This window comes from Pseudopipra pipra, unplaced genomic scaffold, assembly GCF_036250125.1.
Source record: "Pseudopipra pipra isolate bDixPip1 unplaced genomic scaffold, bDixPip1.hap1 HAP1_SCAFFOLD_47, whole genome shotgun sequence".
Lineage (NCBI taxonomy): Eukaryota > Metazoa > Chordata > Aves > Passeriformes > Pipridae > Pseudopipra > Pseudopipra pipra.
Genome location: NW_026990950.1, coordinates 20,253 through 44,505, shown reverse-complemented (window position 1 = coordinate 44,505; position 24,253 = coordinate 20,253). Strand labels below are relative to the sequence as shown.

Here is a 24,253-nt window from a genome sequence, read left to right as displayed (position 1 = left end):
CCCTGGGGTGGGACAATGACAGGGCACATGTGGGGGAGGGATGTGATTTATTGTCACCTGCAGGGACGGGGGGGACAGATGGTGACAGATCCCGTGGGGGGGTGACACGGGCCAGGGGCCTCGGCCACGGAGGTGACACCACCTTGTCACTGCCACTGATGTCACCATGGCTGGGCCAGCCCTGGGGGTGACACTGTCCCCGGGGAGGGGACACCAGGACTAGGACCCCGAGGGTGACACTGTCAGCAGGGAGGGGACACTGGGACCCCATGGGTGACATTGTCACTGGGGTGGGGCCCTGTGGGTGACACTGTCAGCAGGGAGGGGATGGGGGGGGGCCCACGGGTGACAAGGGACAGTGGGGCCACATCCCCGTGTCCTGCTGTGACAACGGGCTCGTGTCCCTGTTCTGGGACAGCTCAGGGTGTCCCCAGAGTTTGGGCAGGTCCCCAAGGGCTGTCCCCCCCACGTGTCACAGTGGGAAGGGCACAGTGGGGGAGGGGGTGTCCCCAGGGCTGTCACAGCAGGAAGGGGATGATGGGGGATGGGAGGAGCGGATAATCCCGGAATTCCCGGAGTTGGGGATGTCCCCGGGGTGTCCCCAGGGCTGTCACAGCAGGAAGGGGATGATGGGGGATGGGAGGAGCGGGGGATAATCCCGGAATTCCCGGAGTTGGGGATGTCCCCGGGGTGTCCCCAGGGCTGTCACAGCAGGAAGGGGATGATGGGGGATGGGAGGAGCGGGGGATAATCCCGGAATTCCCAGAGTTGGGGGTGTCCCCGGGCTGTCACAGCAGGAAGGGAATGATGGGCGAGCGCAGCGGGGGATAATCCCGGAATTCCCGGAGGTAGCTGCGGTGCTTCCCCTGGGCCCAGATCGCCATCTGCACGAAGCCCACGAGCGAGAACAGGGCCACTGCGGGGCCACCACGGCCACCAGGGCCACTGTCACCACCGGCGGGGATGGGACACCGGGCACGGGGGAGGGGACACGGGGACCCCAGGGAGGGACAGCCCGGGGGGTGGGGGGGTGGGACAGGGACATGGAGGAGATGGAGACCCCGGGGTGGGACAGGGACATGGAGGGGACAGGAGAGGGACATGGGGGTGCAAGGGAGGGACATGGACCCCAAGGGGACAGGAGATCTGGGGAGCCCAAGGGGGGACAGGGTGGGACAGGGGGCATGGGGTTGGGGGGGGGGGACACAAGGACATGGGAGGGGACATGGGGACCCCAGGGTGGCACAGGGGACGTGGGGTTGGGGGGGGGGGGACACAGGGACATGGGAGGGGACATGGGGACCCCAGGGTGGCACAGGGGACGTGGGGTTGGGGGGGGGGGGACACAGGGACATGGGAGGGGACATGGGGACCCCAGGGTGGCACAGGGGACGTGGCGGGAGGGAGAAGGACCCCGGGGACTCCAGAGTGGCCCCTCCCCCCCACCAAGGTGCCCCCCCATCACAAACCCCCCCAGAAGGGCCCCTTTCCCCCTCCCAGGGCTCCCGCCCCATATCCCCCCTCCCCAGTGTCCCCCCCCATGTCCCCCCTCCCCGGTGTCCCCCCCTCACCGGGCAGACACTGGGTCATGATGGTGAAACCAATCCAGGATCCGACCTGGGGGGGGGGGGGCAGCACCCATTGGGGGGGGAGTAACTCACTGGGGGGGGGAGTCACCCCCTGGGGGGGACAGGTCCCTGTAGGGCTCCCCTCCCCCCTCCCGGTGCTGCTGTGCCCCCCCAGGGGTCCCCCACTGTGGTGCCCCCCCCCCCAGCACAGCCACCCCCAGGGGTGTCCCCTCCTCCCCCCAGGGCAGTGTCACCTCCCCCAGGTGGCCCCAGGACTGTGTCACCCCCCGGGGCTGCCCCTCCCCCTCCAGGCCCCGCCCCAACGCCCCCCCCGGGACGTGCCCTTCCCCCCCCCCGGACGGTGTCCCCAATGCTCCCCCAGGAACCCCCAGGGCCGTGTCCCCCCCAGGCCGTGTGACCCCACCCAGAACCCCCCCACTGTCCCCCCCAGGCTGTATCTCCCCCCCCAGAACCCCCCCGCTGTCCCCCCCAGGCCGTGTGACCCCCTCCAGGACCCCCCCGCTACCCCCCCAGGCCGTGTGACCTCCCCGAACCCCCCCGCTGCCCCCCCCCAGGCTGTATCTCCCCCCCTAGGAATCCCCCACTGCCCCCCCGGCCGTGTCCCCCCCCCAGGACCCCCCCGCTGTCCCTCCCCAGGCCGTGTGACCCCCACCCCGAACCCCCCCGCTGTCCCCCCCAGGCCGTGTGACCCCCCCCCAGGACCCCCCCGCTGCCCCCCCACCTCGTAGGTGTAGTTGGGGCAGGACACGAGCAGGAAGAGCCACGTGAAGGGGTTCCGGGTCGGGTACGGGATCTTCCGGGTCTTCGAGCCTGGACCCCAAAACGGGTCACCCCCCGTGTGACCCCCCCCCCAGACACGGGCCACACACGGGTCACCCCCTCCGTGTGACCCCCAGACACGGGTCACCCCCGATGTCACCCCCTGTGTGACCCACAGACACGGGTCACAGCCGGGTCATTCCCCCGTGTGACCCACAGACACGGGTCACACCCAGTGTCACCCCCCATGTGACCCCCCCAGACACGGGTCACACCCAGTGTCACCCTCTGTGTGACCCCCCCCACAGGTCACCCCCCCCGTGTGACCCCCAGACACAGGTCACAGCCGATGTCACCCCCTGGACACGGGTCACTAAAGTGTCACCCCCACTCCCCTGTCATCCCCCCCACCCCTGGACAGGGGTCATCCCTGATGTCACCCTCCCTCCTGACACGGGTCAGTCCCCAGTGTCACCCCCCCCAAGGACGGGTCACCCCCGGGGTCACCCCCGGGGTCACTCTGCCGGACACATCACCCCCTCGTGTCACCTCCTCATGTCTCCCCCTTCCCCCCCCACACCACCCTGTGTCCCTGGGTGTCCCCTGTCCCCCTGTGTCCTCATGTCCCTGGATGTCCCCTGTCCCCCTGTGTCCCCTGTCCCCCTGTGTCCCCATGTCCCTGGATGTCCCCTGTCCCCCTGTGTCCCCTGTCCCCCTGTGTCCCCATGTCCCTGGGTGTCCCCTGTCCCCCTGTGTCCTCATGTCCCTGGATGTCCCCCTGTTCCCTATTCTGTGTCCCCCATGTCCTTGTCCCTCTGTCCCCCTGTGTCCCCCTCATGTCCCTGTGTCTCCATGTCCCTGTGTCCCCCCATGTCCCTGAGTGTCCCCTGTGACCCCGGGTGTCCCCCCATGTCCCTGGGTGTCCCCCATGTCCCCCATGTCCCTGGGTGTCTCCATGTCCTTGTCCCTGTGTCCCCCATATCCCTGTGTGTCTCCATGTCCCTGTGTCCCCCATGTCTCCATGTCCCTGGATGTCCCCCATATCCCTGTGTGTCTCCATGTCCCTGGATGTCCCCCATGTCCCTGTGTCCCCCTGTGACCCTGGGTGTCCCCCCATGTCCCTGGGTGTCCCCCATGTCCCTGTGTCCCCCTGTGACCCTGGGTGTCCCCCCATGTCCCTGGGTGTCCCCCATGTCCCTGTGTCCCCCTGTGTCCCCGGGTGTCCCCCGGTGTCCCCCCATGTCCCCGGGTGTCCCCCATGTCCCTGGGTGTCCCCCATGTCCCCCTGTCCCCCTGTGTCCCCGGGTGTCCCCCCACATCCCTGGGTGTCCCCCATGTCCTCCTGTCCCCCTGTGTCCCCGGGTGTCCCCCCACATCCCTGGGTGTCCCCCATGTCCCCCTGTGTCCCCCTGTGTCCCCGGGTGTCCCCCCACATCCCTGGGTGTCCCCCATGTCCCTGTGTCCCCCCGTGTCCCCCCCTCACCCGCGGGGCGCAGGTTCCTCAGGGCCACGTGGATGGAGAAGTTCCCGAGTTGGCAGAACTGGGGGGGACACGGGGGTCTCAATGCTGGGGGGCACCTGGACCCCCCCAGCACCCACTGCCCCTCCCACCCCCATCAGCACCCACTGGGACCCTCCCAGCATCCACTGGGACCACCCCAGCCCCCCATGGCCCCCCAAACCCTCCCAGCACCCACTGGGATCCCCCTGAACATCCTCTGGGGACCCCCCAAACCCTCCCAGCACCCCCTGGGACCCCTCAGCACCCACTGGGACACCCTCCCCAACACCCCAACCCCCCCAGTCCCCCCCCAAGTCTCCCCAGAACCCACTGGGACCCCCCCAGCCCCCCATGGCCCCCCAAACCTTCCCAGCACCCACTGGGACCCCCCTGAACACCCCCTGGGGACCCCCAGACTGCCTGACCCCCCCCCCCCGACCCCTCACAGCTCCCCTGTGTCCCTCCCAGCCCCCCTCGGACCCCCTTCGCCCCCATGGCTGCCCCCAGCCCCCCCCAGCCCCTCCCAGCCCCCCCCAGCCCCCCCAGGGCCCCCCCGGGGACCCACCAAGAACACGGCCAGGGCCACCTTCACCTGCTCGTCACCGTAGGCTGGGGGACACAGGGGACACGGGGGGGTCAGGGACAGTGACACCCCCGTAGGGGACACAGGGGACACGGGGGGGTCAGGGACAGTGACACCCCCGTAGGGGACACAGGGGGGTCAGGGACAGTGACACCCCCCTAGGGGACACAGGGGACACGGGGGGGTCAGGGACAGTGACACCCCCCTAGGGGACACAGGGGACACGGGGGGGTCAGGGACAGTGACACCCCCTGGGAGACACAGGGGACACAGGGGGGTCAGGGACAGTGACACCCCCCTAGGGGACACAGGGGACACAGGGGGGTCAGGGACAGTGACACCCCCTCGGGAGACACAGGGGACACAGGGGGGTCAGGGACAGTGACACCCCCTGGGAGACACAGGGGACACGGGGAGGACATGGGGGGGGGCAGGAACAGCCCCCCCCCCCCCCCGTGGTGTCCCCAAGGGGACATGGAAGGACAGGGGGGACACAGGGAAGGGGAGGTGTGATGGGGACACTGGGGACACAGAGGGGACATGGACAGGGGATGGGGGGGTTGGTGTGATGGGGACATTGGGGACACATTGGGGACACAGAGGTGACAGGGACAAGGGACGGGGGGGTTGGTGTGATGGGGACATTGGGGACACAGAGGGGACAGGGACAAGGGACACTCATGGGAGGGGTTGGTGTGATGGGGACGTTGGGGACACGTTGGGGACACAGAGGGGACAGGGATGGGGCCAGGTGACACTCCTGGGGACAGCCAGGTGACAGGGCCAGGGCCAGGTGACACTCATGGGAACACAGAGGTGACAGGGCCAGGGCAGGTGCCACTGCTGGGGACAGGCAGGTGACAGGGCAGGTGACAGTGGTGGGGACACCACGGTGGCAGGGTGGGTGACAGTGCTGGGGACAGGGAGGAGACAGGGCGGGTGACACCCCTGGGGACAGGCGGGTGACAGTGCTGGGGACAGGGAGGTGACAGGGCAGGTGACACCCCTGGGGACAGGCGGGTGACAGGGCGGGTGACAGTGGTGGGGACAGGCGGGTGACAGGGCGGGTGACAGCCCTGGGGACAGGCGGGTGACAGGCGGTGACTCACCTGGCGGGGTGTAGAGCGGGTGGTTGATGTAATAGGCCATCCAGGCTGCAAAGCCCCAGTAGTAGGTGCAGTTCTGGGGACATGGGGGACACGTTGGGGACATGGGGGACACGCTGGGGACATTGGGGACACGCTGGGGACATTGGGGACACTTTGGGGACACGTTGGGGACATGGGGGACATGCTGGGGACATTGGGGACATGCTGGGGACATGGGGGACACTTTGGGGACACGTTGGGGACATGGGGGACATGCTGGGGACATTGGGGACACGCTGGGGACATTGGGGACACGCTGGGGACACCCTGGCACCGGGGGAGGGACACCTGGGCACAGCCAGGTGTGCAGGTGCTGCTGGGGGGGGGCTGAGGGGACACAGAGGGGACACAAAGGGGACATGGGGACCCCGAGGGACAGGGAGGTGACAGAGGGGCCAGAGGTGACAGCGTGACCCCGAAGGTGTCGTGCAGGGTCACGGTGTCACGTGAGAAGTTGTGAGGACAGGGGAGGGATGGGGGATGATGGGGGGTGACAGGGGGAACACGAGGGGGACAGGGAGTGACAGGGGGTGACAGGGACACCCTGGGCATGTGCAGGGTGCTGGTGCCGTGAGAGAACCAGTGGGGACAGGGAGGGGACAGGGGGTGACCCGGGGGACGTGGTGACCCAGGGGTGACGTGGAGTGCCAGGGAGGTGCCAGGGAGGTGACAGGGAGGCGCCAGGGAGGTGCCAGAGGTGGCAGGGCCACCTTGAAGATGTTACACTGGGTCACGGTGCCATGAGAGCACTGGTGGGGACAGGGAGGGGACGGGGGTGACTTGGGGGGGGCTGCAGTGACCCAGAGGTGACAGGGAGGTGACAGGGGGCCAGAGGGCACAAGGACACCTCAAAGATGTTGCGCAGGGACATTGAGCTGTGGGAGAGCTGGCGGGGACAGGCAGGGGATGGGGGGTGACAGGGGTGACCCTGGGGGGCAGGGAGGTGCCAGAGGGGCCAGAGGGGCCAGGGAGGTGCCAGAGGAGCCAGGGAGGTGACAGGGGTGATCCTGGGGGACAGGGAAGTGCCAGAGGGGCCAGGGAGGTGACGGGGGGGCCAGGGAGGTGACGGGGGGGCCAGAGGGGACAGGGAAGTGCCAGAGGAACCAGGGAGGTGACAGGAGGGCCAGGGAGGTGACAGGGGGACCAGAGGCACCTTGAAGATGTTGCGCAGGGGCATCGAGCTGTGGGAGAGCTGGCAGGGACAGGGAGGGGATGGGGGGTGACCGTGGGGGACAGGGAGGTGCCAGAGGAACCAGGGATGTGCCAGAGGAGCCAGGGAGGTGCCAGGGGGGCCAGGGAGGTGCCACGGGGGCCAGGGAGGTGCCGGAGGGCCCGGTGGCACCTTGAAGATGTTGCGCAGGGGCATCGTGCCGTGCGAGAACCGGTGCACGAAGAGCGTCTCCAGCAGCCGCTTCACGTAGTGGAAGGAGTGGCAGCAACAGGCCAGGCTGGGGGGGGGCACGGGAGGTCAGGGGGAGTCATGGGGGGGTCACAGGGGGCAGGGGACATGGTGGGGGTCAGGGGACACCAGAGGGACACGCCCTGGGGATGCCCCATCGCACTGGCTGGTGCTCCCTGTGCCTCTGAAAGGGGGGGCAGGACCCCCCCCAACCCCCCATTGCCTCCTGCAGAGCCCCCCCCCGGCCCCCCTGACCCCTCCATTGCCCTGCTCAGCCCCCCAGCCCACCCAAGACCCCCCCATTACCTCCTCCAGACCCCCCTGACACCCCCAGTTCCCTCAGGACCCCCCACTGCCCCTCCAGACACCCCCAGTGCTTTCAGACCCCCCAGGGCCCCCCCATTACCCCCTCCCAGACCCCCCAGAGCCCTCCAAGCCCCCACTGCCCCTCCCAGAGCTCCGCTGATGCCCCCAGATCTGCCCAGCTCCCCTCAGGACCCCCCTATTTCGCTTCCCCAGACCCCCCTGATCCCCCCAGGGGCACCTCCATTCCCTCCTCCCAGACCCCCCAGACCTCCCCAGGACCCCCCCACTGCCCCCTCCCAGACCCCCCTGACACCCCCAGTCCCCTCAGCCCCCCCCTGCCCCTCCCAAGCCCCTCCCACTGCCCCCCCAACCCCTCCTAACACCCCCCACCCCCTCATTGCCCCCTTGTGCCCCTTTCCAGATCCCCCAGACCCCTCTCAGCCCCTCTGAGACCCTCCGGGGCCCCTCCCATTGCCCCCCCCTCGGACACCTCCAGACCCCCCATTGCCCCACTGAGCCCCCTATGGGCCCCTCAGGACCCCCCGTTACCCCCCTCAGGGCCCCCCCCTCAGGATCCCCTGGCCCCTCCAGGGCCCCTCCCAGTGCCCCTCGTGCCCCCCCAGCACCCCCCAGTGCCCCCCGTGCCCTCCCAGTACCCCCCAGTGCCCCCCAGTACCCCCCGTGCCCCCTCCATTGCTCCCCCAGTGCCCTCCCCGTGCCCCCTCAGTACCCCCCAGTGCCCCCCAGTACCCCCCGTGCCCCCCCATGCCCCTCAGTACCCCCCAGTGCCCCTCAGTGCCCCCCAGTGTGCCCCAGTGCCCCCCCAGTGCCCCCCAGTGCGCCCCAGTGCCCCCCCAGTACCCCCCGTGCCCCCCCGTGCCCCCCAGTCCACCCCCATGCCCCCCAGTGCCCTCAGTACCCCCCAGTACCCCCCGTGCCCCCCAGTGCCCCCCGTGCCCCCAGTGCCCCCCGTGCCCCCCGTCCCTCACTGGACGACGCGGTGCCGGCTGGCGGTGAAGTCGTAGCGGGGCCCGTACAGGAACGGGACCCGGAAATAGAACAGCAGGTAAATGAGCAACGGCCCCGCGTACTCCGTCAGGAACACCTGCACAGGTGGGACAGGGACAGGTGAGACAGGGACAGGTGAGACAGGGACACCTGGGACAGGTAAATGAGCAACGGCCCCGCGTACTCCGTCAGGAACACCTGCACAGGTGGGACAGGGACAGGTGAGACAGGGACAGGTGAGACAGGGACACCTGGGACAGGTAAATGAGCAACGGCCCTGTGTACTCCGTCAGGAACACCTGGTACAGGTGGGACAGGGACAGGTGACACAGGGACAGGTGACACAGGGACAGGTAAATGAGCAACAGCCCCGTGTACTCCGTCAGGAACACCTGGGACAGAAACAGGGACAGGTGGGACAAGTGAGACACAGACAGGTGACACAGGGACACCTGGCACAGGTGAGACACAGACAGGTGACACAGGGACACCTGGCACAGGTGACAAAGGGACAGGTGACACAGGGACACCTGGCTCAGGTAAATGAGCAACGGCCCCGCGTACTCCATCAGGAACACCTGGGACAGGTGACACAGGGACACCTGGGACAGGTGACACAGGGACAGGTGACACAGGGACACCTGGGACAGGTGACACAGGGACACCTGGGACAGGTGACACAGGGACAGGTGACACAGAGACACCTGGGACAGGTAAATGAGCAACAGCCCCGCGTACTCCGTCAGGAACACCTGGCACAGGTGGGACAGGGACAGGTGACACAGGGACACCTGGGACAGGTGAGACAGGGAGAGTGACACAGGGACACCTGGGACAGGTAAATGAGCAACGGCCCTGTGTACTCTGTCAGGAACACCTGGACAGGTGGGACACAGACAGGTGACACAGGGACACCTGGCACAGGTGAGACAGGGACACCTGGGACAGGGACGTGGACATCAGGGACATCCGGGACACTTGGACAGGTGAGACAGGGACACGTGGGACAGGGACATCAGGGACACCCGGGACAGGGACACCTGGGACAGGTAAATGAGCAACGGCCCTGTGTACTCTGTCAGGAACACCTGGGATAGGGACAGGTGACACAGGGACAGGTGAGACAGGCACAGGAATGCAGGGACACAGGGACAGGTGAGACAGGCACAGGAATGCAGGGACACAGGGACAGACACAGGGACAGACACAGGGACAGACAGAGGAACACAGGGGCATGAGGAGGGACAGACGGACGAGGGAGGGATGGAGGCACAGCAGGATGAAGGAACAGACACAGGGATGGGGGGTGGGGGCGTGGAGAGGGGACAGAGGGACAGGGGGTTGGACAGGGGGGACAGGAGGACACAGGAGGTGACAGAGGGGACAGGAGGTGACAGAGGGGATGGGGGATGGTCCCTCACTGTGACCCCGCTGACCTGCGCCCCCAGGTCCTGAAAGGGGTGACAAGGGGTGACAGAGAGCCCAGGTGGGGACACAGGGTGACAGAGGGTGACAGGGGGTGACAGAGGGTGACAGAGGGTGACAGGGGGACACACGGGGTGACAAGGGGGACAGCAGGGGCTGTCCCTCACTGTGACCCAGCAGATCTGTGCCCCCAGGCCCAGGACAGGGGGACACAGGGGGACACAGGGGGACACAGGGGGTGACAGGGGCACACAGGGGGTGACAGGGGGACACAGGGGGACACAGGGGGTGACAGGGGCACACAGGGGGTGACAGGGGGACACAGGGGGTGATAGGGGGACACAGGAGGTGACAGACAGTGACAGAGAGAACAGAGGGGACAAAGGGGCACAGAGGTGACAGAAAGGACAGGGGGTGATGGAGGGTGATGGGGGATGGCAGAGGGGACAGCAGGGGACAGTCCCTCACCGTGACCCAGCCGGGCTGTGCCCCCAGGGCTCAGAAGGGGGACGGGGGGTGACAGGGGGTGACAAAAGGGCACAGGGGGTGACACAGGAACCCAGGGGGTGACATGGGTGACAAAGGGGCACAGGGGGTGACAGGGGTGACAGAGGGGCACAGGGGGTGACAGGGGGTGACAAAGGGGCACAGGGGGTGACACGGGGACCCAGGGGGTGACAGGGGTGACAGAGGGGCACAAAGGGTGACAGGGGTGACAGAGGGAGAACAGAGGGACACAGGGGTGACAGGGGGTGAGGGGGGTGACAGAGGGACACAGGGGTGACAGAGGGAGAACAGAGGGACACAGGGGTGACAGGGGGTGACAGAGGGAGAACAGAGGGACACAGGGGTGACAGGGGGTGACAGAGGGAGAACAGAGGGACACAGGGGTGACAGGGGGTGAGGGGGGTGACAGAGGGACACAGGGGTGACAGGGGGTGAGGGGGTGACAGAGAGGACGGTTCCTCACCGTGACCCCCCATCTGTGCCCCCAAGTCCCAGAAGGGGTGACGGGGGATGACAGGGACACAGGGGGTGACAGGGACACAGGGGGGGACACGGGGAGACACAGAGGGGACAGGGACACAGGGGGTGACAGGGACACAGGGGGTGACATGGGGAGACACAGAGGGGACATGGGGTGACCGTGGGGACAGTCCCTCACCGTGACCCAGCTGATCTGTGCCCCCAGGTCCCGGAAGTACAACGTGGCCGTGGTGCCCACGGGCAGCGACTGCAGCACATCCTCGTCCTTCAGCGAGCGACCCTCTGGGGACAGGGACACCTGGGGACACCTGGGACACACCTGGGACACCTGGGGACACCTGGGGACACCTGGGGGGCACCTGGGGGGCACCTGGGACACACCTGGGACACCTGGGGACACCTGGGGGGCACCTGAGGACACCTGGGGACACCTGGGGGGCACCTGGAACACCTGGGGGGCGCCTGGGACACACCTGGGACACCTTGGGACACCTGGAACAACCTGGGACACACTTGGGACACACCCTGGGACACCTGGGGACAACTGGGGACACCTGGGACACACCTGAGACACCTGAAGACACCCTGGGGGACACCTGGGACACACCCTGGAACACCTGGGGACACCCTGGGGACACCCTGAGGACAGCTGGGGCCCCCCTCCCCTCCTCGGGGTGACACTCACTGGGGTCCAGGCGCAGGGACTGTCTCGCCGGGTACCACTGGGGGTCTGTGGGGCAGAGGGGACAGAGAGGGTGGCACTGAGGGGACAGAGATGGTGGCACTGAGGGGACACGGCCCCAGGACAGGTCTCTGATCCCGACGGTGACCCCGCTGGCCCTGGGACAGGTCCTTGGCCACAAGGAAGGTCCCCATGCCCCGTCCCCTGGGACAGGTCCCCCGAAACCCCGGAGGGTCCCACCTGCCCCGGGCGTTCCTGCAGAGGGTCCCTGTCCCCATTCTCATCCCTATCTCTGTCCCCCTTCCCCGTCCCCATTCCCATCCCCATTCCCATCCCTGTCCCCACTCCCATTCCCATCCCCATCTCTATCTCTGTTCCCCTTCCCCGTCCCCATTCCCGTTCCCATTCCCATCCCTGTCGCCATTTCCATTCCCATTCCCACTCCTGTCCCTATTCCCATTCCCATTCCCATTCCCACCTCCATTCCCATTCCCATCCCCATCCCCATCCCTGTCCCCATTCCCATCCCCATTCCCATCCCCATTCCCATTCCTGTCCCCATTCCCATTCCCATTCCCACCCCCACTCCCCTCCCCTCACTCACGGGCTTTGCTGAAGAGGTTTTTGATGTCCCCGACCGTGGCCTGGGGCTCCACCTGCGGACACGACACTGTGGGGGGACCTGGGGACACCCAGGCCGTGTCCCCTGCCCGGGGGTGACAGTGGGGGTGGCCCTGGGGACACCCAGGCCGTGTCCCCTGCCCGGGGGTGACAGTGGGCACAGGGAGGGGTGGCTCTGGGGACACCCAGGCCGTGTCCCCTGCCCGCGGGTGACAGTGGGGGTGGCCCTGGGGACACCCAGGCCGTGTCCCCTGCCCGGGGGTGACAGTGGGCACAGGGAGGGGTGGCTCTGGGGACATCCAGGCCGTGTCCCCTGCCCGCGGGTGACAGTGGGGGTGGCCCTGGGGACACCCAGGCCGTGTCCCCTGCCCGGGGGTGACAGTGGGCACAGGGAGGGGTGGCTCTGGGGACACCCAGGCCGTGTCCCCTGCCCGCGGGTGACAGTGGGGGTGGCCCTGGGGACACCCAGGCCGTGTCCCCTGCCCGGGGGTGACAGCGGGCACACGGGGGGGTTGGTGACAGCGGGCACATGGGGGATGGCCCTGTCCCTTGTCCCCTGCCCAGGGGTGACAGTGGGCACAGGGGGTTGGTGACAGTGGGCACACGGGGGATGGCCCTGTCCCTTGTTCCCTGCCTGGGGGTGACAGTGGGCACACGGGGGATGGCCCTGTCCCCTGCCCCTGTCCCTGCCCCTGTCCCCGTCCCCGTACCTTGTCCAGGAAGCAGAGCTTGTCCCGCGTGCGGGCGTCCAGGATCTCCACCTCGAAGAAGAGCACGTTCGTCTTCTTGGGCCTCTTGGGGGGGGCCACCGAGGGCCACAGCCCCAGCACGGGGGACGGGGCCACCGCGGCCCCCCCGCGGGGTGGCACCGCCACCTCCATGGCACCGACACCCGACCGGGCCCGGGGGGGGCTAAATATAACCCTGCCCCCCCTCCTGGTGGCCCTGGAGTGGCCCAGGGGGTGGCTAAATATAACCCCCCCTCCCGGGGTGGCTCTGGGCCCCGGTGGCCACTGGGGTGGCCCTGGAGGTGGCTCTGGAGGTGGCCCTGGAGAGGCCCGGGGGGGTCTAAATATAACCCCTCCCCCCTCCTCGGAGTGGCTCTTGGCCCTGCTGGCCAAGGAGGTGGCCAAGGAGGTGGCCCAGGAGTGGCCAGGAGTGGCCCAGGGGGTGGCCCAGGGGGTGGCCACAGGAGGGACAGAGTCACCCGGTGTTGGGGGGGTGGGGACAGTGGCCGGGGGGGACAGAGGGACAGAGGGGACAGGAGGTGCTGTGGGCAGGAGGTAAGGCCAGAGCCCCCCCCATTCCCAGGTCCCCAAAGTCCCCAAAGGTCTCCGTGGCACAAGGGTGGGGACAGGCCTGGAGCCACGTGCTGGTGTCACCCCCGGGTCACCCTGGGGGGGGACAAGGCTCTGTCACCCTGTGATGGGGACAGGGCTCGGTCACCTCGGGGTCACCCTGGGGGGGGACAGGGCTCTGTCACCCCTGGGGACATGGTGGGAGGGGGCTCTGTCACCCTGTGATGGGGACAGGGCTCTGTCACCCTTTGTCACCCCGAGGGGACGGGGACGCCCCACCCCTGTGACACCCCGGGGGGGGGGGGGGGACACCTCAGGGGCCACCCGGGACGTGCCCGAGAAGCCGCCGGGAGTGCGGGGACAGGGACGGGGACGGGGACGGGGACAGGGACGGGGACACGGGGGGGTGACGGGGGGGAAAGGAAGGAGGGCACCGCCAGGATCCGCCCCCGGGGTGACCCCGCGTTGCGACACCGGGGCGGGGGCGGGGCCCGGCTGGACCTGCCCGAGACTCCCCCGAGCCCCCCCGGACCCCCCGGGACACCACCCTGGGACCACCTTGAGGCTCCCAAACCCCCCTGATTCTCCCCTGGGACCCCCCCGAGCCCCCCCAAAACCCTCCCGATTCTCCCCCGGGACCCCCCTGAGCCCCCCTCGGGCTCCCCCTCAAGACTCCTCGCGACCCCCTCGGGACCCCCAGGACCCCCCCAATCCCCCCCAGCCCCCCTGGCACCCCCGGGACCCCCCAGAACCCTCTCGACCCCCCCCCCCGAACCCTCCCGACACCCCCAACCACCCCAGCACCCCCCGGGACTCCAAGCCCCGCCCCTGGCCCCAAGCCCCGCCCCTGGCCCCAAGCCCCGCCCTCACCAAAGCCCCTCCCCCCGCTCCGAGGCCCCGCCCCCGCGCGTCCCAGACAGGTGCGCCCGGTGGCGCATGCGCAGCGAGCCCGACCCTTGTCCCCTGGCGCAGGCGCAGAGCGCTCCGCGGGCGTCCCGAGCGGAACGCGGGCGGGACGCGGGCGGGACGCGGGGTCTGCGCGGCCGCTCCGCGCGGGGCCGGCCCCGCCGGGACCCGAGGCGGCTCCGGAGCCGGTGGCAGTGCCGGTGGCCCGGGCGCTGCCGCCGCCTCACCTCGTAGTGCTTCATGGCCGCTCCGCTCCGCCGCTCCCGCCGCCCCCACGTGACCCGCCCCTCGTACCCCCCGTGGGCGTGGCCCCTGCCGCGGCCAATCGGCGCGGCGCGCGTGAGGCGGTGCAGCCAATCAGAGCCCGTGGGCGCGGCGGCCCCACCCCCGCCTTCTCCCCGTCCCGCCTCTTCGGTTGTCGGGGCAACGCAAACGCCCGAGGGCCCGGCGGCCAATGGGAGGCGGGGGCGGGGCGGGAGTGACGGGCGGGGTAGCCAATAGGACCGCGGCGAGGGCGGGAGGAGGCGGGGCGAAGCTGCACGTGGGCCTCCTGGAGGGAGGCGGGGTCTCGGGATAGGCGTGGTCTCTGGTGGGCGGACCCTGGGGGTGGGCGGGGTCTCGGGCTTGGGGCGGTGGACGGGGGTCTTGGGGGCTGGAGGGTCTTGAGAGGCTGGGGGGGGTCACGGGGGTTGGGGGTCTTGGGGATGATGGGAGGTGGGGGGTCACAGGGGGCCTGGGGGGTCACAGGGGCCTGGGGGGTCACAGGGGCCTGGGGGGTCACAGGGGCTGGGAGGTCCTGGAGACTCACAGGGACACTGTGGGGACAGCTCAGGTCATGGGGGGGGCACGGGGGTCACAGGTTGGGGTGCGAGGGGACCCCTCGGGGACACCTCGGGGCCCAGGGGAGGCCGGGGACACTTTGGGGGCACAGGGGACATTGGGACACAGACGTGGGGCTGTGGGGACCTCTGGCCATGGGGACAGCGGGGTGGGGGGGCCTGTCCCCCCCTGTGTCCCCGTGTCCCCTTGGCCACTTGTCCCCATGTCCCCAATCCCCATGTCCTGGTGTCCCCGTATCCCCCTGTCCCTGTGTCCCCACGTCCCTCTGTCCCCACGTTCTCGTGTCCCCTCTGTCCTCCTGTCCCCCTGTTCCCGTGTCCACGTGTCCCTGTGTCCCCCTGTCCCCATGTCCCCCTGTCCCCCCAGGTGTCACCGAACCGGGGACCCCCATGGGGGGGCAGAGGCTCCAGACGGTGTCCCAGGGGTGACACCTTTGGGTGACAGGGCCGGGCTGGCCCTGGGGTGACACTCTGTGGTGACAGGGGACACCTGTGGGGAGTGGCTGTCACCTGAGAGGGGACAGCGGGTGACAGGACAGGGGGGTCGGGGCGTGACAAGGTTTGGGGGTGACAGAGTGTCACTGGGGGTGACAGAGACACTGTCACTGGGGGTGACAGTGGCCATGGGTGACAGGTTTGTCATGGTGGGTGACACCGGCTGTGACAGGGTGTCCCTGGAGGTGACAGCAGCTGTGGGTGACAGGATCAGGGTGTCTCAGGGTGACAGGGTCAGGGTGTCTCAGGGTGACAGCAGCTGTGGGTGACAGGGTCAGGGTGTCTCAGGGTGACAGTGGCTGTGGGTGACAGGGTCAGGGTGTCTCAGGGTGACAGGTCAGGGTGTCACTGTGGGTGACAGGGACAGGGCGTCTCAGGGTGACAGTGGCTGTGGGTGACAGGGTCAGGGTGTCACTGCGGGTGACAGGTCAGGGTGTCACTCTGGGTGACAGGAACAGGGTGTCACTGCGGGTGACAGGGTCAGGGTGTCTCAGGGTGACAGGTCAGGGTGTCTCAGGGTGACAGTGGCTGTGGGTGGCAGGTACAGCCCCCTCCCCCGCCCCGCTCCATCCCCGTTCCCGATCCCTCCCTTACTCCCCGGTTCATCCCTCGACCCCTCCCCGCTCCCTCCCCGCTCCCTCCCCCGGTCCATTCCCGTCTCCAACCCCGTTCCCGGTCCCTCCCCGGTCCCTCCCCATCCCCTTCCCGTTCCCTCCCCGTCCACCCCCTGTCCCCGATCCATTCCCCGATCCCTCCCCCGCTCCATCCCCATTCCCGATCCCTCCCCATCTCCTCCCTGACCCTCCCCATCCCCTGCCCGGTCCCTGCCCCGCTCCATCCTCCCTCCATCCCCATTCCCGATCCCTCCCCAGCCCCTCCCCATCCCCTGCCCGGTCCCTGCCCCGCTCCATCCTCCCTCCATCCCCATTCCCGATCCCTCCCCAGCCCCTCCCCAGCCCCTCCCCGGTCCCTCCCCATCCCCTCCCTGACCCTCCCCATCCTCTCGCCGTCCCTCCCCCGTCCCGCATCCCCGCCCTGACCCTCCCCATCCCCTGCCCCGCTCCATTCCCGATCCCTCCCCATCCCCTCCCCGGTCCCTGCCCCGCTCCATCCCCATTCCCGATCCCTCCCCGTCCCCTCCCTGACCCTCCCCATCCTCTCGCCGTCCCTCCCCCGTCCCGCATCCTCTCCCTGACCCTCCCCATCCCCTCCCCATCCCCTCCCCATCCCCTCCCCGGTCCCTCCCCGTCCCCTCCCCGTCCCTGCCCTCCCCTCCCGCTCGGTGCCCGGTGCCGGGGCCGGTGCAGAGCGCTCGGGGCGGCGATGGGGAAGGACTATTACCGGACGCTGGGGCTGTCCCGGGGCGCGTCCCCCGCCGACATCCGCCGCGCGTACCGGCGGCAGGCGCTGCGCTGCCACCCCGACAAGGACCGCTCCCCCGGCGCCGAGCAGCGCTTCAAGGAGGTGGCCGAGGCCTACGACGTGCTGAGCGACCCCAAAAAACGGGAGATCTTCGACAAGTACGGGGAGGAGGGTGAGCGGCGGCCCGGGGGGAGCGGGGGAGGAGCGGGGGAGGAGGGGGGGACGCGGGCGGGGGGAGCGGGAGGGGGGGGCCGGGGGAGGGGGCGCGACAGGTAGGGAGGGTGAGGGGGCGGCCGGGGGGGCGTGAGGGGGGACCCGGCTGGGGGGCAGGACGGGGGGGGGGGGACACGGGCAGGTTAAAGAGGGGGTGGGGGTCCGGGGGGGACACGGAGATGGTGGGAGGGGGGTCTGGGGGCGCGGGTGAGGAGTGGGGGCAGGGTGAGGGCAGGGGGGGGGGTCTGGGGGCCCGGGCAGTGGGTGGGGGCCCGGGGGCAGCGGGTGGGGGTCAGGGCGGGGATCGGGGGGGGACACAGGCAGGGAGGGGGGCAGGAGAAAGGGGGGTGGGGGTGCGGGGGGCAGGTGGGGAGGGGGGCTGGTGTTGGGGGTGAGGATCGGGGGGGGCAGGGTGGGTGAGGGCAGGGTGGGGGCTGAGGGGGAGACTGGCAGAGGGGAGGGCAAAGAGGGGGTGGGGGTCTGAGGGGGGTCACGGGGAGGAGGGAGGTGGGTGATGGGGGCAGGGAGGGCAAGCGAGTGGGGGCACGGGGGGGGCAGGAGGGGGTACAGAGGGGTCGTGGGGGGCACGTGGGGGTTCGGGGTGGGACCCCGTGGGGCCGGGGGTGGGGTTGGGGGTGTCCGGCGCCGGGCCGGGAGCCCGGGGGGGGCCGGGAGGGCGCCGGGCTGTGCCGGGGGGGCCACACGAGCCGGCTGGGCCTGTTGGGGCCCGTCCGAGGCCCGTCAGCGGCGTCGGCGCCACGGGCAGAACCGGTTCCCACGCCCTGCCCGCCCCACGCCCTGCCCGCGGCTCCTCCGCCCCACCCCGACCCCGGGGGGCTCACGGGCACCTTCCCCTTCCCAGGGCTCAAAGGGGGAGCCCCCACCCCCGGGCCGGGGGGCTCCAATGGCCCCACCTTCACCTACACGTTCCGGGGGGACCCCCACGCCATGTTCGCCGAGTTCTTCGACGGCCGCAACCCCTTCGACACCTTCTTCGTGCAGCGCAACGGCGACGATGACGACGGCGACGAGCCCTTCAGCACCTTCCACGTGGGGGGCTTCGGCGTCAGCTTCCCCCGCGCCCGGGGGCCCGACGGGCGCCGCCAGGACCCCCCCGTGCTCTACGACCTGAGGGTCTCCCTGGAGGAGATTTACAGCGGCTGCACCAAGAAGATGAAGATCTCCCACAAGCGCCTCGGCCCCGATGGGAAGACGGTGAGGAACGAGGACAAGATCCTGACCATCGAGGTGAAGAGGGGCTGGAAGGAGGGCACCAAGATCACCTTCCCCAAGGAGGGCGACCAGACCCCCAACAACATCCCCGCCGACGTCGTCTTCGTGCTCAAGGACAAGCCCCACGACGTGTTCCGGCGGGACGGCTCCGACATCGTGTTCCCGGCCAGGATCAGCCTCCGAGAGGTGGGACGGGCTGGGGGGCACCTCGGGGCTGGGGGGGTCTTGGAGGGGGACATCAGGGCTGGGGTGGCCTTAGGGGGGACATCAAGGCTGGGGGGGTCTTGGAGGGGAAATCAGGGCTGGGGTGGTCTCAGGGGGGATGTTGGGTGTGGGCCAGTCTTAGTGGTGGTGGGGATGTTGGGTCTGGGGTGGTCTCAGGGGGGATGTTGGGTCTGGGGTGGTCTCAGGGGGGATGTTGGGGCTGGGGTGGTCTCAGGGGGGATGTTGGGTCTGGGGTGGTCTCAGGGGGGATGTTGGGTCTGGGGTGGTCTCAGGGGGGATGTTGGGTCTGGGGTGGTCTCAGGGGGGATGTTGGGGCTGGGGTGGTCTCAGGGGGGATGTTGGGTCTGGGGTGGTCTCAGGGGGGATGTTGGGGCTGGGGTGGTCTCAGGGGGGATGTTGGGTGTGGGCCAGTCTTAGTGGTGGTGGGGATGTTGGGTCTGGGGTGGTCTCAGGGGGGATGTTGGGTCTGGGGTGGTCTCAGGGGGGATGTTGGGGCTGGGGTGGTCTCAGGGGGGATGTTGGGGCTGGGGTGGTCTCAGGGGGGATGTTGGGGCTGGGGTGGTCTCAGGGGGGATGTTGGGTCTGGGGTGGTCTCAGGGGGGATGTTGGGTCTGGGGTGGTCTCAGGGGGGATGTTGGGTCTGGGGTGGTCTCAGGGGGGATGTTGGGTCTGGGGTGGTCTCAGGGGGGATGTTGGGGCTGGGGTGGTCTCAGGGGGGATGTTGGGGCTGGGGTGGTCTCAGGGGGGATGTTGGGTCTGGGGTGGTCTCAGGGGGGATGTTGGGGCTGGGGTGGTCTCAGGGGGGATGTTGGGTGTGGGCCAGTCTTAGTGGTGGTGGGGATGTTGGGTCTGGGGTGGTCTCAGGGGGGATGTTGGGTCTGGGGTGGCCTCAGGAGGAATGTTGGGGGTGGGCTGGTCTTAGGAGGGGTGGGGACGTCAGGTGGGGCCATGGGGGCTGAACTGGTCTTCATGGAGACCCCGTTGTTGGGGGTGGGTTGTTGGTGGTGGGCACATTGAGCTGGGTCGGTCTCGGTGGGGGTGTCGTTGGGGCTGGGGGGTCTCGGGGAACACGTTGGGTTGGTCTGGGGAGGGACATGGGGTGGGGCCATCAGGGCTGGTCTTGGGGGGGGAAATTGGGGCCAGGTTGGTCTTGATGGAGACGTGGAGGGGGGTTGGTTCATGTAGGGCCATCAGGGGGGGACTTTGGGGGGTTGGTCTTGGGGGGACATCGGGGCTGGTCTGGTTTGGGGGGTGGGGACATTGTGAGGGGTCGGTTTGGGTGGGGAGGTCGGGGGGGGGGACGCCAGAGGTGGGTTGATCTGGGTCGTGGTGGGGACATTGGGGCCGGGCTGGTCTTGATGGGGACACTGGGAGGGGATGTTGGGGGTGAGGGGGGACACAGGGCCGGGTTTGGGTTGGTCACGATGGTTGTGGGGACGGTGGGGCTGGATTGGTGTCAGTGGGGCTGGATTGGTGTCAGTGGGGCTGGATTGGTGTCAGTGGGGATGTTGGGGGGGGGCTGGATTGGTGTCAGTGGGGATTTGGGGCTGGATTGGTGTCAGTGGGGCTGGACTGGTGTCAGTGGGTCATTGGGGCTGGACTGGTGTCAGTGGGGTCATTGGGGCTGGATTGGTGTCAGTGGGTGGATTGGTGTCAGTGGGTGGATTGGTGTCAGTGGGGCTGGATTGGTGTCAGTGGGAACATTGGGGCTGGATTGGTGTCAGTGGGGCTGGATTGGTGTCAGTGGGAACATTGGGGGGGGTTGTTGTTGGTGGCGACTCCAAGGGTGGGTTGTTGGGGGTGAGGATGTTGGGGGTGGCTGGTTTTGGTGGCCGTGGGGACATTGGGACTGGGCTGGCCTTGGTGGGGACATGGGGTGGGTTGGTCCTGGAGGGGTCATTGGGGCCGGGTTGGTTTCAGTGGGGACATTGGGTGGGGACATTTCGGATGGTCTTGGGTTGGTCTGGGTGGTGTTGGGGACATTGGAGGGGTTGGTTGGGTGGGGACATCAGGGCTGGCTTAGTCTTGGTGGGACACGGGGATGGTCTCGGTGGGGACATTGGGGGATGGTCTTGGTGGTGGTGGTGACATTGGGGTGGGGACACCGGGGGGGGACATCAGTTAAGGACATCAGGGCCAGGTTGGTCTCACTGGAGATGTGGGGGGTGGGTTGTTGGGGGTGGGGGTGTCAGGTGGGGTAGGGGTGGGGAAATCGGGATTGGGTTGGTCTTGGTGGGGGCACGGGGGGGGTGGTTTGTGTGGGGTCGTCAGGGGGGGACTCTGGGGGGGGTTGGTTTGTGTGGGGTCATCAGGGGGGGACTCTGGGGGGGGTTGGTTTGTGTGGGGTCGTCGGGGGGGACTCTGGGGGGGTTGGTTTGTGTGGGGTCATCAGGGGGGGACTCTGGGGGGGGTTGGTTTGTGTGGGGTCGTCAGGTGGGGACTCGGGGGGGGCTGGTTTGTGTGGGGTCGTCAGGTGGGGACTCGGGGGGGGTTGGTTTGTGTGGGGTCGTCAGGTGGGGACTCTGGGGGGGGTTTGGTCCTGGGGGCACATCAGGGCTGGGTTGGGCTTGGTGGAGATGTTGGGGCTGGACTGGTCTCGTGGGGGTGTCAAGTGGGGATGTCGGGGGTGGGCTGGTTGGTGTTGGGGTGGTTGGGGAGTCACTCCGGGTGGTGTTTGGACACAAAGGGTGGTTGGGGGTGGGTTTGGGTGGTGTTGGGACGTGAAGGGTGGTTGGGTTTGGGTTGGGTGATGTTGGGACACGGGGGGTGGTCAGGGGTGGGTTTGGGACGTGAAGGGTGGTTGAGGGGTGTTGGGACATGAAGGATGGTCAGGGAGTTTCTCTGGGTGGTGCTGGGACACGATGGGTGGTCAGGGGTGGCTTTGGGTGGTGTTGGGACGTGAGGGGTGTTGGGGCAGCACTTGGTAGTGTTTGGACATGAGAGGTGGTCTTGGAACAGGATGGTTGGTCGGGGGTCTCTCTGAGTGGTGTTTGGACACACTGGGTGGTTGGGGGTGGGTTTGGGTGGTGTTGGGACATGGGGGGTGTTCAGGGTGGGTTTGGGTGGTGTTGGGACATGGGGGGTGTTCAGGGTGGGTTTGGGTGGTGTTGGGACATGAGGGGTGTTCAGGGTGGGTTTGGGTGGTGTTGGGACACGGGGTGGTCAGGGGTCAGTTTGGGGGGTGTTTGGACACAGGGGGTGGCCAGGGATCAGTTTGGGGGGTGTTGGGACACAAAGGGTGGTCAGGGTTTGTTTTGGGTGGTGCTGGGACACGGTGGGTGGACAGGGGGTCACTACTCTGGGTGGACAGGGGGTCACTCTGGGTGGCACTGGAACACGAGGGGGGGTTGTTTGGGGGGTTGCTTTAGGTGGTGTCGGGACACGAGGGGTGGTCGGGGGGGGTCTCTCTGTGTGGCCTCTCTCGTTGGTGGGGCCGTGCTGGGGGCTCTGGTGTCCCCCCCTCAGCCGAGTGGTGACGTGTCCCCACTGGACTGTGACATGTCCCCCCTGTGTCCCCCTGGATGGTGATATGTCCCCTCCTGTGTCCCCCCATGTCCCACGTGGGTGGTGACCTGTCCCCCTGTCCCCCCGTGTCCCCAGGCGCTGTGTGGCTGCACGGTCCCTATGCCCACCCTGTCCCCTCCATGTCCCCCCTGGGTGGTGACCTGTCCCCCTTGTCCCTCCGTGTCCCCCTCAGCCGATGACCTGTCCCCCCTGTCCCCCGTGCCCCCCCGGGTGGTGACCTGTGCCCCGTGTCCCCAGGCGCTGTGTGGCTGCACGGTGGCCGTGCCCACCCTGTCCCCTGTGTCCCCCTCGGCCAATGACCTGTTCCCCGTGTCCCCCTCGGCCAATGACGTGTCCCCGGTGTCCCTCGTGCCCCCCCGGGTGGTGACCTGTCCCCCGTGTCCCCCGTGTCCCCCCCAGGCGCTGTGTGGCTGCACGGTCCCTGTGCCCACCCTGTCCCCCGTGTCCCCCCGGGTGGTGACCCGTCTCCCGTGTCCCCCCCAGGCGCTGTGTGGCTGCACGGTGTCCGTGCCCACGCTGGACGGCCGGACCATCCCCATGGTGTTCCAGGACGTGCTCAAGCCGGGGGTGAAGCGGCGCATCCCGGGGGAGGGGCTGCCCTTCCCCCGCTGCCCCGAGCAGCGCGGGGACCTGGTGCTCGAGTTCGAGGTCAAGTTCCCCGACAGGATCCCCCCCTCGGCCAAGACCCTCCTGGAGCAGATCCTGCCCCTCTAGTGCCCCCCCGCGCCCCCCAAACCCCGTCCTGGGGGGCGTGGGGGGGGGTTTGGACTCGGGGGGACCCGGCGGGGGTTGGGGGGTCCCTGCGGGAGCCTCCTCAGACACCCCCAGGCTCGGGGGGCTTGGTGTCCTCTCCCCCCGAGCTCCACCCTGGGGGCTTTGCCCCCCTATCTCTGGGCTCGGGGGGGTCTGGGGGTGTCTCCATCCCCCCCTCTGTGCTCAGGGGGGTCTGGGGGTGTCTCCATCCCCCCCTTCTGTGCTCGGGGGGGGTCTGGGGGTGTCCCCATCCCCCTCTCTGTGCTCGGGGGGGTCTGGGGGTGTCCCCATCCCCCCACCTCAGAGCTTGGAGGGGTCCTGGGAGGTCCCCCCACCCCTCCTTGGGGGTCCCCAGATGGCCTCGTTCCCTCCAGCTCAGGGGTTTGGGGGCCCCAAGGTGTCCCCCCCCCATTGTGGGGGTCCAGGTCTTGAGGCTTTGGGGGTCCTGAGGTGTCTTTGTTCCCCCCCCCTTGGGCGTCTGGGGGTCCCAGGGTGTCCTTCCCCCCCTCCATCCTGGGGGTCTGAAGGTCTCAGGGTCCCCCCCCTTTCTGTGCTTTGGGTGATCTTGGGGGTCTTTGTGCCCCTGACCCCCCCTTGGGGGTCAGGGGGTGGTGGAGGGTCCTTGTCCCTCCCTCTTATGGCTTTGGGGGTCTTGGGGGGCCCTTGTGCCCCCCCAGCTTGGAGTTCTGGAGGTCCCGGGGTGTCCAACCCGACCCTCCATTTTGGGGGTCTTGGGGTCTTCAGGTGTCCTTGTCCCCCCCCATCTCTTTTTTGGGGGTCCCCGGGTGTCTTTGACCCCCCATCTCAGCTCTGGGGGTCCCCTCGCCCCCCCGTCTCTGCTCCGAGGGGGGGGTCACTGTGTCCCAGCTGCCCCCCCCGATCTGGGGGTCCCCATGTCCCCCCCTTTTTGGGGTCCCCTCTCAGGTTTGAGGGTCCCGAGGTGCCTCATCCCCACCTGGGGGGGGGTCAAGGGGTTCCCCGTCCCCCCCCAGACCCCCAGGCCAGGGGGGACCCCCCGGGGGGGTGGGGGGGCCGCGGGCGGCTCGGGGTGGGGGTGGGGGCAGGGCGGGGCCCTCGCGTTTTTTGGGATAAAACCGCCCGGAAAAGGGTCCGTTGGGGCCGCGATAAAACACCGAAACCTGGCCCGGCTCCGTCTTTTGGGGGGGCCCGGGGGGGGCCTGGGCGGGCCCGGGGGGGCACAGGGGTCAAGGATTGAGGGGGCAGAGGGGGCTGTTCTGCCCCCTCCCCACAAACATCGCCGTGGGAATGGGGGGTGACCCCCCCTCGGTGTGTTGACCCCCAAATTAGGGTCTGTTCCCTCCACGGGGGGGTCTCTTGAACCCCCAAATGGGGTCTGTTCCCCCCCCCCCCAATGACACCCAGGGGTCTGTTGCCC

The 24,253-nt window shown here is 68.9% G+C and overlaps 2 protein-coding genes across 4 annotated transcripts; one reads left to right on the top strand and one right to left on the bottom strand.

Annotated features, from left to right (window-relative positions):
* Positions 1-30: 30 nt before the first annotated feature.
* On the bottom strand, positions 31-14,505 carry TECR (trans-2,3-enoyl-CoA reductase). Of its 3 annotated transcripts, XM_064643589.1 has the most exons (13): positions 14,440-14,505; positions 12,719-12,769; positions 11,992-12,043; positions 11,391-11,435; positions 10,884-10,987; positions 8,275-8,390; positions 6,923-7,028; positions 5,542-5,614; positions 4,415-4,458; positions 3,832-3,889; positions 2,311-2,399; positions 1,572-1,617; positions 31-916 (listed from the first exon to the last, which is right to left on the bottom strand). In XM_064643589.1, the coding sequence occupies exons 1-13, from the start codon at positions 14,452-14,454 to the stop codon at positions 789-791; spliced, it is 927 nt and encodes a 308-aa protein (XP_064499659.1). In that variant the 5' UTR covers positions 14,455-14,505; the 3' UTR covers positions 31-788. The 3 variants fall into 3 exon arrangements, with proteins under 3 accessions (XP_064499659.1, XP_064499660.1, XP_064499661.1); XM_064643590.1 differs by lacking the exon at positions 5,542-5,614 and having other exon boundaries at positions 11,391-11,466; XM_064643591.1 differs by lacking the exon at positions 14,440-14,505 and having other exon boundaries at positions 12,719-12,891.
* Positions 14,506-16,086: 1,581 nt separating this feature from the next.
* Positions 16,087-23,999, top strand: DNAJB1 (DnaJ heat shock protein family (Hsp40) member B1). Its single transcript, XM_064643587.1, has 3 exons — positions 16,087-17,080; positions 17,984-18,540; positions 22,588-23,999. The coding sequence occupies exons 1-3, from the start codon at positions 16,870-16,872 to the stop codon at positions 22,816-22,818; spliced, it is 999 nt and encodes a 332-aa protein (XP_064499657.1). The 5' UTR covers positions 16,087-16,869; the 3' UTR covers positions 22,819-23,999.
* Positions 24,000-24,253: the final 254 nt, after the last annotated feature.

Coding starts and splice junctions, on each gene's coding strand:
- TECR (XM_064643591.1), bottom strand. CDS start 12,889: ATGGAGGTGGCGGTGCCACCCCGCGGGGGGGCCGCGGTGGCCCCGTCC. Junction 12,044..12,718: donor AGCTCTGCTTCCTGGACAAG/GTACGGGGACGG, acceptor TCGTGTCCGCAG/GTGGAGCCCCAGGCCACGGT. Junction 8,391..10,883: donor CACAGATCAGCTGGGTCACG/GTGAGGGACTGT, acceptor CCACCTGTGCAG/GTGTTCCTGACGGAGTACGC.
- DNAJB1 (XM_064643587.1), top strand. CDS start 16,870: ATGGGGAAGGACTATTACCGGACGCTGGGGCTGTCCCGGGGCGCGTCC. Junction 17,081..17,983: donor CGACAAGTACGGGGAGGAGG/GTGAGCGGCGGC, acceptor TCCCCTTCCCAG/GGCTCAAAGGGGGAGCCCCC. Junction 18,541..22,587: donor CCAGGATCAGCCTCCGAGAG/GTGGGACGGGCT, acceptor TGTCCCCCCCAG/GCGCTGTGTGGCTGCACGGT.